Source organism: Haplochromis burtoni, unplaced genomic scaffold (assembly GCF_018398535.1).
Source record: "Haplochromis burtoni strain Fernald_Lab_line unplaced genomic scaffold, NCSU_Asbu1 Contig_23, whole genome shotgun sequence".
NCBI classification, from domain to species: Eukaryota; Metazoa; Chordata; class Actinopteri; order Cichliformes; family Cichlidae; genus Haplochromis; species Haplochromis burtoni.
In genome coordinates, this window is record NW_024582384.1 from 2,212,153 (window position 1) to 2,228,888 (window position 16,736).

At 38.6% G+C, this 16,736-nt stretch overlaps 1 protein-coding gene across 1 annotated transcript; it reads right to left on the reverse strand.

The window, feature by feature from the left end:
- Positions 1–333: 333 nt before the first annotated feature.
- On the reverse strand, positions 334–16,355 carry ttc33 (tetratricopeptide repeat domain 33). The gene is made up of 5 exons (XM_005917223.2): positions 16,055–16,355; positions 15,372–15,599; positions 7,719–7,800; positions 4,009–4,140; positions 334–1,271 (listed from the first exon to the last, which is right to left on the reverse strand). Coding segments are annotated over exons 1-5 (819 nt in total). The 5' UTR covers positions 16,057–16,355; the 3' UTR covers positions 334–896.
- Positions 16,356–16,736: the final 381 nt, after the last annotated feature.

Below are 16,736 nucleotides of genomic sequence, written 5' to 3' on the forward strand. Positions count from 1 at the left end.
CCGCCTATGAGCAAGCACTTTGGCGACAGTGGGAAGGAAAAACTCCCTTTTAACAGGAAGAAACAAAGGGTGGCTACTTTGAGGAATGTAAAATATAAAACAGAGTTTTTATTTTGAGTTATTGTTTTTTTCTTTGCTACATAATTCCATATATCTTGCTTTATATAATTGATGTCTTCAGTATGTATCTACAATGTAGAAAGCAGTAAAAATTAAGAAGAACCATTAAATGAGAAGGTGTGTCCAAATCTTTCACTAGTAGTGTACATAATAAATGTCTGCACAAGTCAATTCTTCTTCTCCGGTGAAAGTAAACTGCAGGAAACACAACTATGACATTTTTTTCATTGTTTATTTACTCACTGACAATTTGCTGAGCATAAATCGTGTTTTAATCCACATCCTATTTCACAAACAATCATATTCACAAGAGTAAAATGTAACCACAAGTCTCGTGAATTTTCTCTGTACTTTACAATCGCACATAAAGATTGTGGCTGTAGATTTTAACAAGCAAATGTTGTAATTTTCATGTAAATCAGGGAAGTTAAAGTCTCTCAATTTACGTGTCCACATTATTTTGAAACACAACTAGAAGCAAATAAAGTTTATATTTCTACAAATATCAGGATGAATCCTCAGTAATTAATGAACGGACCTTCACAGATTGAAATCTGACCCTCAGCCTGTTTTTACTGTTGTCTGAAACCACATTATGTTACAACTTAATTATCACATGCACATTTACTACTATTTACATGAATGGGATTCAGACACACATGGGTAAAACTCAACTGTCTTAATTTGTACATATTAACATTCACAATTCTTGTGAATGTTAATATGTACAAAAAAGACAAACAAAAGCGGAACCTTGAAAGTCATTTATATTCTCTTCAAAGTCCTCTTGCTTTGACAAACTCTTCCTTTGATGGTGTGGCTGAGTCCTCTGATCCCTCCTCCCCTGTGAGTACATTTTTTACATTCCCCTCAGCATCTATGATTACAGCGGTCCTCTTTAGCTCCTCATACCGTGTCTGTCGCTCAGCGACGGCCACACAAGCAGCTAGCACTTCGTCAGACTCAAAATCATAGTCCTGATTGAGCTCAGGGGCATTAAGGATCTCTTTTTTAGTCTCCTCCTCTTGTCGAATCTTCTCCTTGGTTGCTGTTTGCTGCTTCTGTAACCTCCAAGCCCAGGTAAGGTCTTCCTGCCACAGGGTGCGCTCTGATGGGCACTGGTGGATGGCAATCTGGAATGACCTCACAGCCTAGAGGGACAGTAATGACATGAGCTTAGGGACATATACAAGATTTCAGACTACTGTCCTAAATGCTGCAGGTGATTGCAGCATCAGCGTTGTAATGAGCACGACCACAAGCTTCATTGTGGACAGATTGATCGTTCCATTAAAAGGAGCTCAATAACTTTTATATGACTGTGGGATGGGTTCGCACATTAGTTTGAATGTTAATAGTTATACTGAACAGAAAGATTCATGGTCTATAATTATCTATGTGACCACACATCACTCCTGAAATATGCTGCCTGGTTTCTTCTTCTTCTTGTTGCTCTCTTTAAGGGGTCGCCACAGCAGATAATCTACCTCCAATCAATCTCTAGCATCTTCTTCTGTCACACCAACCTTCTGCATGTCCTCCTTCACTAATTCCATGATTCTTCTCCGTGGTCTTCCTCTTTTCAACATCCTTTGTCCTGTATACCCAATATCTGCTGTCTGCACATGTCTGAACCATCTCACCCTTGGCTCTCTAACTTTGTCTCCAAACAGCTCTGTTTTAGCAGTCCATCTGATATACCCATTTCTAATCTTGTCCATCCTGATCTGTACCAATCCTGATCTCTGTCAGTGCCAGTGTCCCCGCACAGTATACATCATAGCAAATGGGAAGGTTTACAATCATCTTGTAAACTTCTGTCACACTCGTCTCCACCCACACCACCTTGCCTCTACTCTTCTTCACCTCTCTTGTGCACTGTCGGTTAGCCCCAGGTACTTAGGTGCTTAACTGTCACATCTATCTCTCCTTGCATTCCTCTTCTCACCAGTGCATAACTCCACGTCTCCAGGCTCTCTACCACCTGCTGCCTACTCTCACATTATTATTGCCTGGCAATGTCATAGTCCACGGAGACTCTTGTCTGACCTCCCATTTTCCCATAAAAGTAAAAATTAGAAAAAAGAAAATCTGTTACTTGTTCATTAAAACACAATTCTTTAAAGGATAAGATAAATGGTGTTTTCTGTAATCTGGAGATTGCTTTTCATGCTTGAATTGCTAGCCTGCATTAATCTCCTGATGGGAATCTATCAAAACTACTTGATGTTAACATTCCTCACCTGTAACATAAATAACATGCGCTGTCAAAGATGATGACAGGTTAATCATAATAAGATTTCTGAAAAAAGTGCAACCGTCTGTGCCTAAAACAACACATCAAGTATAATCTTGAATCAACTAGAGCCAAATCAACCTTTATAAATGAAAGTAATCCTTCAACTGCTACTGCAGGAAAAAAAATCATCAGTCTTCTCTATAAAACTCATGGCCAAACAAACTTTATGCTAAAACGCAAATCATACATGGAGACTATGCATTTTTCTTGAATTGGATTGCAGGGGATAATAATTAAAGAAGGGAAGGACTAGAGCAGAGCCATGGAAAGGATACATGGAAATCACTGTGTTCACATTTGCACAAACATGTGCTACTCAAACATGTTGGTGCATACAAAGCTTTGAAACTCGACTGAACAAGTCAAGCTAAAAATAGATGTGCCGTATTTTTCTTTTCCATCCCAAAAGCTTCATTACAGAGGGAGGTGTGTCTATATTTGGTTTAGTTTTAGCTGTAATTTTCAACACTTCCTATTGTTGTTGTTGGTACCATAGGACAGGTTTCCCGCTCTGGGGCGTGTAGGAGCAACATTAGCTGAAGGCGTTCTGAGTTCACCCCTGTTTGTTTGGCTTGAAAAGGGCCGAGCAGCAGAACTGCGAGTTTCGAACACCCACAGGTCCCGGCGTGTTCTGGGGCAATTTAAGCAATCGTCCAAGCCCCAGGCACCTGGGTGTGCTTTCATAGAGTCGCTTTGTCTCACAGAGTTCACAAAAAAAGTAATAGTAAACACAGTAAGTCATCCATCTTAACGGCGCTCCAAATTCGAGACAACTGACTTACAAGTATCTACATAAACAGGCGTTGTTTATTGCAAAATCAAATGCATAAATGAATCCTTCCAGTAAAGACCATTAGCGACTGCCTAAGAAAAAAAAAAAAGCCATCAACTGTTATGCAACACTACTGATACAGCACAACTACAGCATAACTAAACGTGGATTAAGGGTCACCTAATCCAGCCCTAACTGTAAACTTTATCAAAAAGGAAAGTTTTAATCCTAATCTTAAAAGTAGAGAGGGTGTCTTGTCTGTCTCCTGAATCCAAACTGGGAGCTGGTTCCTCAGAAGCAGGGGCCTGAAAGCTGAAGGCTCGGACTATCCTTCTACTTTTAAATAGCCTAGAACGCCAGGGTAGAATGCCTAGAGTGGCAGCAGAGAAGTATCACAAGGTATCACAGTTGTGTGGTGGGATCTGACAAAAGCATGAGGCCTTTCCATGCGAATTTGCATGTTAGTCGTCTCTTTGCACCTGTTCTTTCCAGGTACTCTGGCTTCCTCTCACAGTCCAAAGATAAGGTTATTCGGTTGGGCGAAACTAACCTAATAAAACTGCAAATATTAGCCTGAATGATTGTCTGTCTTTCTGTGTTAGCCCTGTGATAGACTAGTGAACCGTTGAGGGTGTGCTCTGGCTCTCGTCCAATCAAAGCTGGGAGAGACTCCAGCCCCACCGTGACTCTGAATTGGATAAGCGGTTAAGGAGGTCAGTCTGCAGTAGTTGTGACTTAAAAATACCATTTATTATTTGCATTTTCTTGCAGCCTTGCCTTCACAGGACGTTTTTAATGCATTGCCAGATACACTCACTAGGTCCACCTCTCCCAAGTTGAGCTGAGCCCGACCCAAGGTCTGCCAGCCCTCCCACCACAATGGCCGGAACTTCACTGCCATCTCTGCTGCCTTCACAGCTGGAAAGACTTCCTGCAGAACGGTCAGCACCTGACAACAAAGAAGGTTAAAGATGATGCACGCACGCCATAAACAAAACAGCAACAAAATCAAAGAGAGAAAAAAAGATCATCGAGATCAGAAAGTACACAGGCTTTAAACTGTCTTTGCTTACATTTTGTAGTGTGGCTATTTATTTATTTATTGTCGCTTTATATCTTTTCATATATCACACCATTTTATTTTCAGCTTGATACTGGTCAGTTACCATATTAAAAGTAAATAATTGATATCTCCGTCCATGCAGACTGATTTGTGGTGACTCACTGAACCACTAGTCCTGCAGTACAGTGCGGAGCACCTTCATGGTCACAAGATTTCTCTCTAAATCACTGACATTTTCTGTGATCGCATTTAACAGTGTAAAACTGAAGTTGTTAACGTCTTTAACCTTGTATTATAAAGTCATCTATTATTCAGACGCTGGCCCTTTTTGATTTCGCTTTTGTCATGCCTGAAGTCAAGACCTGACAACTTTGTGCATGTATTTGCATAATAAACAAAAACTATTTTTGAAGAGGTTCTCTTTCGCTGGTAATGCCGTTAAAAATAGCATTATTGTCTTTTACGATTTTTTTATATATATGCAGAGCAAAGCGATGCTGACAAATAAAGCTAAACTGAGTATTGTTGTCAGGACATTTATGCTCTTGCTATTGCTGGACACAGGTTTACTTTTACTTCCTCCTTTTTCAATCACATTTCAACATGAGACTTAGACGTGAGAATAGCACCAGTGTACAGCAAGATGCACCAACACAACATGTTGAAGTCTAAAGACTGCTTTAATACCATAGCTTGATACCCACTGATACGCCAGAAATACCTACAATGTCTCTGTCAGAACACCGCAAACCAAAATGCCTTCAAAGCCGTAACATTTTGAAGACATCTCATTATCAACAGGATCCACCATAGGTTGGAATCATTAATTTATAGCCAGTAAGACGAAGTAAAAGGTTTACAAACTGGACTGATTTCAGCCACACAGATATACAAGTGGCAGGACACAAGTGGCACAGATTAAATTAAACAGGAAGAAAGTGATGAGAGGAAGTAAAAGGCCAGCAGAGTCACTGTAACCAAACTCGTCATCTGGGCCAGTAATAGGCATTTGATGAGAACCAGCCCATTTTCAGTCTAACGACTGTGAACAACATCAGCAGTGCTAATGGATACTAATAGGTGAAGTGGGTGTACATGTGTGTCCAAACACACTGAAGCCCAATCCAAGTAGAAATGGTATAAGGCCAGTTTGAATTTATGCCATTGCTCATGTCATTCCTGGAATGAGGAAAAAAAATCATGCTGCGGTGTTTTCCCAATACCCTAATAAATGCTTCTCTAACGATTTCCTTCTCAAATTTCTTATAATGGATGATATTATATTAGGCTTGGAGTACTCTGTGAGATGTGAATGACTATGGAAATAATGGAGGAAATAATGGAGTTTGTGAGACTACACCCACGACTTCTTTACTTTTCTTGTGTAACAAGAAAAGGAGAACTGAGGCGCAGCCAAAATACCTAAAGAAAGAGTAACTATAAAAACTAAGAGGAAAAGAAAGTTGAGAAAAGTAAAAAAAAAAAAAAAAAGATTAAAGATTATTTACATGGTATTGAAAATAAGCAACAGACGTTAATCTCAAAGTGGAAGCGGGAAAAATGGTCTATGTAGCCATGGCCACCAGCAGCTTTCATTAATTTATCATTGCTGATAAACACCATGATAACAATAATAATAATAATAATAATAATAATAATAATAATGGATTGGATTTATATAGCGCTTTTCAAGGCACCCAAAGCGCTTTACAATGCCACTATTCATTCACTCTCACATTCACACACTGGTGGAGGCAAGCTACGGTGATGATATCACAAAAAATATATTTTTTGAAATTTTATGCGACTAAACAAGAAAATTGTAACTATGGATTCCATGGACTGATTATAAAAGATTGATGTTTGTGGACTATTGCTTAAAGTCTCAAGATTAGCATTTGGTGAATTTTTTAAAAGGCAGAACTGGACCAGAAGGTGCAGTGTTAAGCTAGGTGTTAATAATAGAATTTAAATGCTACACTGGCAACACTGAAGGAGCTAGTTTAATGAGTCAGATTAAGGTAGGTAAGATTCTAATGCCTGACATGCCCATTGTGATATGCAATTAACTGAATCAGTTGCTTGAAAAATATTGGCTATGGATTATATTATGAAAGCTAATGTTAACTGCGCATATTTACTTCTGCTGCTGAGCTGGGCATTAAACTGTAACGTTCTACAAGAACTGACCCACTTGTGGAGCTAGCCTCACGCAGTTACTGCAGTTTTTGGTAATTCTGCACTAGTTTTGTTCTCAGCTCTGACGTTGCAACCTGGTTTACTGGCATAACTGAATACAAAACTCCAAGTGTAAAACAGCATCTTTTAAAGTTTTGAGGTTTCGCATCTCACAAAAATTCTACAGTGTATCAGGAAACAGCAGAACAAAATGGGGCGGCTGTTTCAACCATGTGGTTAAAGACAATGTTAACCACATATGCTTTTTAAAGTACATTTTCTCACAAATGAAATATGATACTGCACTCATGTCAGATCCAAGCCATACATACTGGAACCGTGATCCCTTTCAAATGCAATTTCAATGGAAGTGAAAATAAATTATCATTAAAATGGCACTAAGATCACATTTCTTCAGGGCTGCTACTGATAAGAATGAATTTTAAAAATCTATTATTTGATCACTAAGCAAAACTTGAATAAGCACTTGGTGGAAAAACCCTTGTTGGCAAGCACAGCAGTAAGACATTTCTTCTAGCTGGTCACCAGGTTTCACACATCTCAGGAAGGATTTTGGCCCACTGCTCTTTACAGAAACTCTCTAAATCCTTTAGGTTTCTTGGCTACAGTTTGGCAACTTAAAGCTTTGGCTCCCTTCACATACTTTCTATCAGACTGAGGTCTGGAGACTGGCTAGGCCACTCCATGGCCTAATGTGCTTCTTCTTTAGCCACTCCTTTGTTGCCTTGGTGGTTTGTTTTAGCTCATTGACATGCTGGAAGATGCATCTGCGACCCATCTTCAGTGTTCTGGCTGAGGGAAGAAGGTTTTCATCCAAGATCTGACTGTGCATTGGCCTCTCCCGTTACATAAAGTCGCCCTGTAGTTGCCCTTTGCAGAAAAACAGTCCCAAAACAAATTGTTTTTACCTCCGTGCTTGCCTGTAGGGATGTTGCTCTTTGGCTCATAATCAGCATTTTTCTTCCTCCAAACACAACGGGTCTGTTGGTCTGCTAGTACGTTACCAGTGGTACCAGTTGGTGACTGTGGTCCCAACTGTCTTCAGATCATTAACCAGCTCCTTTCATGCAGTTTTAGGGTGATCCAAAACTTTTCTCATGATCATCATCGCCTCATGAGGCAAGATCTTGTTTACTTGCTATCATAAAATTTGAGATTGCTCACTTACAAAGATGTGAACAAACTTCAGTAGAGGATCAACTAATTATTTCCACCACTGTTTGTTGAGAAAATATGTCTGTTAGAGAATATAATTAATGATATACCTGGGACTTCATTTCATACAGTAGTGGGTTGTCTGGAGTCAACTGAATGGCCTCATCCCACTTCTTGATGGCCTCCCAGTGCCTGAAGAAAACACACACTGTGGTTCAAATCCAACTGAGAACAGTGGGATTCAGGTATCTATAATCAGAGTCGTAAAGGTAAAGCACATTCACTTCTTAATAGTCATGCATTTATGAGCCATGAATGCTTGCTGTGTTCACTGTGAATTTACACAAAGCCAATCTAAACATTGCCAACCTACACAAAACCAAACATCCAGACGTGGCTCACAGCACCAAGTTAAACACAGGTTCATGATGAACTTTGCTGAGGTTAAATTCTGCAGGTAATGCAGCACTGAAGCGCAATCAATTCAAACAGTAAATAATATAATGCAGTGAAATGAGACACCCAGTTTCACCATCTCCACCCAGAGATTTGATATGTTATGCAAACTAACATGGGTCCACATGCTTGTGGACATCATAAAAGCACTTTCCCTAATTATTTCTATTGTTGCGTGCTGTAGAAATGCCACCTAATTTGAAAGCTGCCTCTGCCCTACTTTTCTATTCTTTCAGGCAACTCCCTAAAAGATTAGAAAACCAGACTATTACTAACATGGCTGTATCATGTTTCATTTGTTTACTACAACCATAACCACATGGTTGGTTTTGTGCTTTTTTTGTTTTGCCAGTTAAAAAACAAAAAAAACCTAAAATACATTTATCATATTTATAATAGGAAAAAGTGGGGAAAAAAGAACAAAGAATTTCTTAAAACTAGAAAGCTGCATGTGTACGCCACAACATCCGCCCACTTCCGGCAGCAGAGAGTGCACAGAGGCTGCAGCAGGTTACATAAACAGAAAAAGGTTGGCTGAAGTGAAGAGACAAACGGTAAACCAAAACCTCCCTTGGTGGTTTCTTAGCATGAGCTAATTACGTTGTCTACTAGTTCCTTCCCAGACATTAAAGCAGAACGATAGCGGAATTTGCACGAAGTCACATTAAGCTTCTCTAGAACCTCACTCCAAGCAGCTGTCACCACTATAGTTAACTGCTTTGCATAGATTTGTATACCAGGATTCACAAGTCTTCAGGTATTTCACCACATATGCATACACTCCAGGCGATTCTAGGAACTCTCTTCCTCTGGTCAATATTGACACAACACTGTTTTCCTGATCAAGATAAAGACAAGAGGTGACATCCCGGGTATGTCAAATCGACACCTTTTATAGCTTTATGGAGATGGATATCCTGAGAAAATCAAAAGCAATTCAAATCACACAATGAGACAACTAGTGGTCATCACCTACAAAGTTCAGACTGCAGTCAGAAAACATGCCACTGCCATTCAAAAGGCAGAGAGAACAGTGAGGAAACGGAACTAAAGGAGTGTGGAAATCTTTCCATTACATGAAGTAAAGAATACTGCAAAATCATATGAGGAAATTAAGCAATGAGCTATAAACCATGTGAGGCCTGCAAGCTAAAAATGGCTCTTCTAGTGGCATCATAACTGTTTATCAGTCAAAGATGGGTTAGAGAGACGGGACAGTAACTAGTATCAATTTTAAGAAAGTCCATTATTTGGGCAGCTATTTTGAAACGTAATATAAATTAATATAAAAACTGCATGCACAGAATCATTATTCAAATCTATCTTTAAAAAACACACTTAAACAGTTTGCCAACTCTTTTCCAGTGGAAGTTATATTCCTCTGATTTTACTGTTGCAAAACTCTTCCACGGATTAAAACAAACGTTTCCTTTAGTGGTTTATGTCTCTCTTATAATGCCTCTGCTCATAGCCTAATACCGTTTGAATGATTTAAGTGCTTACTTGTTATTAGTTTAAAGAAAGAGTGGAAAATTATGAAATACAGTAGAGGATGGAGCATCATTTAACACGCTACTGTCCAAAAAAGGAGAAAATCCCAGCATGCTCCTATCATAAGAAACCCTCATATCCTTACTAGAGATGGACCGATCCGATATTACCTATCGGTATCGGTCCGATACTGACCCAAATTACTGGATCGGATATCGGCGAGAAATAAAAAATGTAATCCGATCCATTAAATATCAAAAAAGCACCTCACAAAACTTGCTACATGGCGTAACTCGGCTCATAACTGTAGTACCTGATAGAGCAGCTGTGTGTATTTGTAGCCTCGCTACCAAACCAGCATTTCATCTCCGAGGAAGTTTTCCCAGAGACAAGTAAAGCAAGTGTGTAAGTTCATCTCTGAATGTCTGTAAAGCATTCCCACGTTAAGCTTAACAACAGATATATGGAGCGACTGCCTCTCTCTCTCTCCCCCTCTCCTGCTGCTACTTCAATCGTGAAACTGCTTAATGATCAGCTGATCGGCTTTTCTGTCGCGAGTCCGTCTCTCTTTCTTTTGTTTTTGCCACTTTGCACCAGAAAGAGGAAACCAGCGGCTGAACAACAGCAGCACGTTTAACCTTGATAAGCTGTTGTTAGAATTTATTTAATATTACTTTCTACACCAGGATCTTTTTCTACGTAGCTGACGGCTGGTAACTGTGCAGGGGCGGATCTAGCAAAGTTTAGCCAGGGGGGCCGATAGGGCATTAACAGGGAAAAGGGGGCACAAAGACATACTTTTCTTTCTTATTCTCATTTAAAATGTCTAGCTTTTAATAAATAATTATCTGACTTACACCCAAAGTTTTAATCTGATGTAAAATGTATAGAAGTCCATTACTGTATATAGTAACTATTAAGTCTAATATACCCTAGTAAGCTATAGTATTTTTTCCTTTGGGAAGGTACCATCTGTGCAGGTTTTTTTTGCTGGGAGTTTGCAACCCTATTAGTTAGGTTGCTTAATATTTCTGCTAAGTACTCTTTAAAATACCAGAATAGGGAGGATGGTGCAGGTTTAAGTTTATTAGATCAGTGTTGCTGAACTATGACATATTTTGGACACAGTGTATTTTTTACATACAGGTATAACAGAATAGCGTTAGTGTTGTTATTTATTTAAACTTGGGTATAAACTTATACAAAATGCAGCAAGATATTTAAAAAAAACTGTTTTATTGATTAAAAAACACTATATCGGATTCATATCGGTATCGGCAGATATCCAAATTTATGTTTCGGTATCGGACATGAAAAAGTGGTATCGTGCCATCTCTAATCCTTACTACACAATAACATGTTGACCATTTCAAAGAGATTTCAAATATCATATTTGGCATTCTCTGCTTTTGAGAAAACACAACTTGCTGGACAAAATTTAAAAATAAAAAAATAATAGACATACCTAAGATGAGCTATTACCTTATATTTTACCTTATAAACGTCTTTAAACGTCACGTTTTGTTTGTTATGCAACCTTCTTGAAATGATGATTGTTTCACTGTGAGGCAGACATTTCGTTTTTTTTAAACACATATGCAGTTTGTGAATAAATGTGTCAGTGAGCCCAGTCATACATATACAACAACGACGAGGCAGCTAATCTCCTAAAGATGGCAACAACAGCCCAAATTACAGAAAACTCTTTGGTAAGCATGACATTTAGTGTGTTAGTGGGAAGTTTATATTACTCTTAAATTAACTAATGTTTCAGTAACACTAGGGAAATCCATGGTGTTTCCCAAAATTAATCTGAGCGTGTGCAAAGAACTTGCAGCTGAGTTGGATTTGAAATGGTTGTTTCAAAAGCATTAATCAGGTCTGCGATCACTGGCAGTTACTTGCTGCATCAACATGATGATAAAAAAGCAATAAGATGGAAGCTGCGGTCAGTTTGTGACAGAATGAGATCAAGTTGGCAATAATATGCAACCGATTTGTGATAAAGCAGCAATTAACTGACATAAACCAGGAAAAACTGCAAATCTGTTACCATCAATTTTTACAATTCACATTAAAAACAAATTCATATTAACTATTTATGGAGTTAACAAATATTTAGAAATTGCTCCAAAATAGAAATGTAGTTGCTGCAGAATGGCAACCTTGCTTTTATATAAGAATAGAGCCAAAATGCAACCAGTTGGATCGACTCCCCTACTGCAAAGAGTTGTACTCCAGATAAGGTGCTGCGCTCATCGGCGCACACGGACTCTAATTAATCCCAACATGATGGCAATCTGACTGCATTTATACAGCAGATGGTAATTATTTGTCTGCCACTTTATTTGTTACTCTGTGTGTGACTGAGCCATCGCTGAAGTATGGCAACACATTATGCACCATTGTATCACAATAGAGCAATTTTGATATTTACACTGCAAAGCTGTTAATTTTATATCAGTTCAGTTAATAAGCTCTGATGTAGTGATTGTAATGATGATGGTAAAGAAGTGTTTTAAGGCAGCTATGGGAGGGAATCCACTTAAAGCATCTTAATCATATATGGATATTTGGCAACAGGAAATAAAATTAGATAAATATCAAAACAAAATACATTTGTGGCAAATATAAATACCGGTATTAACCGTGTACGGTAAAACCTTTAGGTAGCAAATAGATGTTAACATAAAGACATAATTGTAGAAAAACAGGCAAAACATAACCCCCCTACTATTCTGCTCACAGAACAAGTGGGTACTATAGGAGCTGTTCAATTACATCACAAACATCTAAACCTTTGTAATATCAGGCTGACATCACAGGTCAATGTTATTAGAGGGAAAAGAAAAAAAAGACATGGCTGACATCCTCGACCAGACACCATTTCAAACCACTGAACTGCAATTATGGAGCAGTAAGACATAATTTCCTCAGTAAAATCCACTTTCTTCTCACAAATATAATTACAGGCAGTCACTGTGGACAACAGCATTACGTCTTCTGGACTAGGAAGCTTTCACAATGTGATTGTTATTTGGTTAAAGAGGTTAAATGATCACAAAACAAACATAAAAACAACTTCTGAAAGTGGCTTATTTTTTTGTAATATCTGTATCTATTTAAAAAGAAAAAAATTTGAGTTGAAATGGTGAGTATCCATTTAAAATAAAATAAAAAGCTCTCTTAAACTGACCACATTGCTTGTTATTAGTCAGTCTAACGTTAGTTCTAAAGTTTACTTCGGGAACTCTGACAGTAGAGCTTTGAGTAGATTTAAACCTTTAAATCCCTGCTCTGTTGGAAAAGCTTAAATAATGCGGCTGTGTTTTTATTTTCCCCTCCAATATTAAATAGAGATAATCTGACCAGATGATCTGAGAAGAACAAATGCTCTTTGACTTCTGAAACATGTGCTAGACCTTTCACAGAAAAGCCATTAAATTAAATACAAGGAAAACCTCAACCTTAGATGCCTTTCTAAGTTACACGTCTCCTTGGATTTAATATGTTTTTAATGTAAATCTTTACTAGAAAGCCAACAGAAATATCTAAACTGTGTTCGATATGGCTTTATTGTCTGTACAATGCTGCCCTCCTCTGGAGAGGATCTGAAGTAACTTGACTCTTACTAACAGCAAAGCTGAGGAGGGAAAAATGTTGAAACTGACAGTTCTCCCAGAACTTTTCACAAGGGAATCTAGCAGCACACTGACAGGATGCCCTTATTACCACAGAATACAAATATGTTTCATGCTGTAATCCTACTTGGCACACAGTGTGGAAAATTACTTTGAAAGAACGCGGCTTATGTATACAGCCTTTTTTTCACCACTGGCTGTTTTTGCCAAGGCAACAGCTGCACAAATATTGGATTTCTATTGTCTGATTTCATTAACAACTACAGCTTTATTGAATTGCAGTGCTGTGCAAAAGACTTGAGCCACCACTCATTTCTTTATTATTTGCTTCCAGTGAATCAGGCTTTCTTGTAATTTTTTAAAGTGGTCTTGAAAAATAGTTGTCCCGTCTTTCTGATGGTCTTTCAAAGTTTTTCTCTGGACATTGGCAGCTTTTTCACTAATTTTCAGTCCAGTCCTTGTACCTGATTATTTTCAGAGGAATGATTTTTTTTGTTTCTCAAACCTTTTAACACTGAAGTACAAATCATTCACACACTCAAAAGGCACCTAACTAAAGGGATTAACCAGTGTGTTTTGTCTACATATAACAGACAACTTAGCCAAGAACCAATTTTAAATTGTATCTTTAGAAACTTTGTTACTGGCAGCTTGTAACAAAAAACACAATTTGTTTCCGTTTCTTTGTCTGAATCTATTAAAAGTGCCAAAAATAACACAGACTGACACGTATAAAATAATATTTTTGTTCCAACAAGGTTGATTTCTAAAGAGCTATTAACCTTCTATATCTTGGTATGGTGTGCAGTGCGTCCTTAAAAGAATTTGAGGAAAGTGGACAAGTGGAGGACAAATAAGAAGAGACAGGCCTTAAAAATATATATATAGCAGATGAATAGTATCTGGAAGTAATTTCCTTAAGAAACTGGAAAAAATTCCACCAGAAACCAGACACAGAACATCTGGCCCTTCAGTTTATCAATCTACTGTTCACTGAAGTCTCATCAAAAATGGTCTCAGTAGAAGGCTGTCTTTCAAGTAGCCATTATTAAGGAAGGAAAATGAAGACAACACACTGAGGTATCCCAGATTGCACAAGAAGTGGACTGGTAGTCAGTGACAATGGGCACTATCAGTTAGGCACTGGCCTCACCATAGCCCAGAGATGACAAACTAAATTTACATTGAGGGCCACATACAGACCACTTTGATCTTCAGTGGGCCGGACAAGTGAAACGCCACTTTCTGTCAGCGTAAAGATGGTTAACTACACATTTAATGCCTGAGATATCTTAATATATAAAAGAAATGCAATTTCAGGAGCACAATTCAGAATTGTAGAATTGCAGAAAAGGTTCTGGTAGCTCACTGCCCATACTGTTCCATATTTATAAAACCTAAACGGTATAAAAATACAGTTAAGTCCAAAAATGAAAATACACATTTTCCAAAGCAATCAAGGGAGCTGGATTGGAGTTTTTGCTGGGCTGTGTTGAAAAATAAAGGCGATCATACCATATATTTACACTAACGATACAAACTGTTTCTGTCCTATATAATGCATTTCCATTTATGTTAGCACGTTTCAATAAATCGCCACAACCATTTCTAAGGCTACGTTCACACTGCAGGTCTTAATGCTCAATTCCGATTTTTTGATCAAATCCGATTTTTTTGGCTGCTTGTTCACACTACAAATAAAATGCGACAGCAAACGCTCTCTAGTGTGAACCAGTCATTGGTGTGAACGCTCAGAGCGGCCCGCATGCGCAAAAGAAGATGTCACACACAACGCTTCTCCGGCGCTAATGCGACATGACCATTCAAACAGCAGTCGCTTTCTAAAACATCCTTTATGTATCGGATTCAGTAGCACATACGAAAGTGACCCAGATCGAATTTGTGCCGTTCACACTGTCATACCATGATCGGATATGGGTCGCATAGGGTAAAAAAAAAAATCGGATTTGATGCGCTTTCGCCTGCAGTTTGAACGTAGCCTAATTTTCCAAGCTAAGGGTAAGGAAATAATAAATGACAAAAAATAAGAGGTGGATCAAAACATTTGCACAGTACTGTGTGTTAGGGTGACCATATTTTGATTCCCAAAAAAAGAGGACACTTGGCCCAGTTTCTGTGTGCCTGTCAGAATGTGTTTGCGCCAAGCACTCTCACCTGCCATGCTCAGCCAGCAGGGCACCCTCCTCCTCCAGTCTCTTGCTCTTGGCAGCACAGTCCTCCAGCAGGATCTCCCGCCGTCGTTTGATAGCGTGCAGCCAATCCACCTCGGGGTCCTGACTTGGCCCATCATCCACAGCTTTCTCCGCTTCTGCCTCAAACTGCTGCACCGCTGACTTGGACACCTTCTCCCCAACTTTCCTCTTCCAGCCAAATGACGCCATCCTATATGGGAAAAAAAAAACCGGAATACGACGCGTGGTGGCGGTGGTCACTTATCATATATATGCTCGATTTCAGCTTTAATCACGACTGAGAGTAGTACAAAAATGTACATTATTATTAATACTATTATGAGCGCAAGTCTGGCCTGCTTTTGCCATCTAGATTCGTATACATGGCCGCTGAATGAGTTTCCAAAATACCGTAGCAGAAAGATTTCTATTTTATTTTGGATATTTAACGTTTATTATGGCAATAACATCCCCAAAACTCGCTAGAAAAACAAATTAAACTTCGTCATACTGACGCCAGCTAACGTTAATTCGGGCAACTCAGCTAAAACTTGCAATTAAAACTTGACATGCCAGTAGGCTTGCCTACATAAAATTAACTTCTTTTAATTTTGAAGGTATGTATTTATACTTCGTTATTTTAGAACAAAGTGGGGACATACGCACATTCATCCACGGCTTTCCACGAGCAACAGTGGATAAGCTGCAGTTAGCTAATCGTTAGCCACATTTGTTGACCTTCACGTTGCGTTCAGGTCTTATCGGTTTAAAGCCAACACCCCATCGTAAATACTGGAAAATTTGACAGCGGGGGGGTGAAATCAGCCCGTTTTTGCACAATTCATGCAGTTTCTTTTGGTAAGTAAATATCTCCAATTGAAACTACAGACGTGAGGGAACAAAAGTGTAAACTTTGCGTTAACACTGGTGAACTTTTCGGAATGAAATGTGTACGCCCCTTCTTTTTTTTTTGTTTTAACTTTGCCTTGAACCGGTCCAACCCCCCTCCCATTCTGTGGAATGCGCGTGAATGCAGCATGACCCGGAAGTTGTGAGAATGTTTACAGTCTTTTAAAGAAACATGAACCGTGTTTTAAATCTTTTAAAGCGCACGAAAATCAACGTGAAATCAAAATCTGTTAATATAGAATTTAAACGACAAATATATGAAATTTTAATAAAATTACCGATGCCTGCGATCACATTCCAAAATACAAGTCTAATACTATTGCTTTAAACAGAAAAGCTTAGTATGGTAGTGGTAGATTTAATATTCTATATATTCTTCACAGTATGTTTCAGGTAAACAACAAACAAACAAACAAACAAACAAACAAAAAAGTCAAAC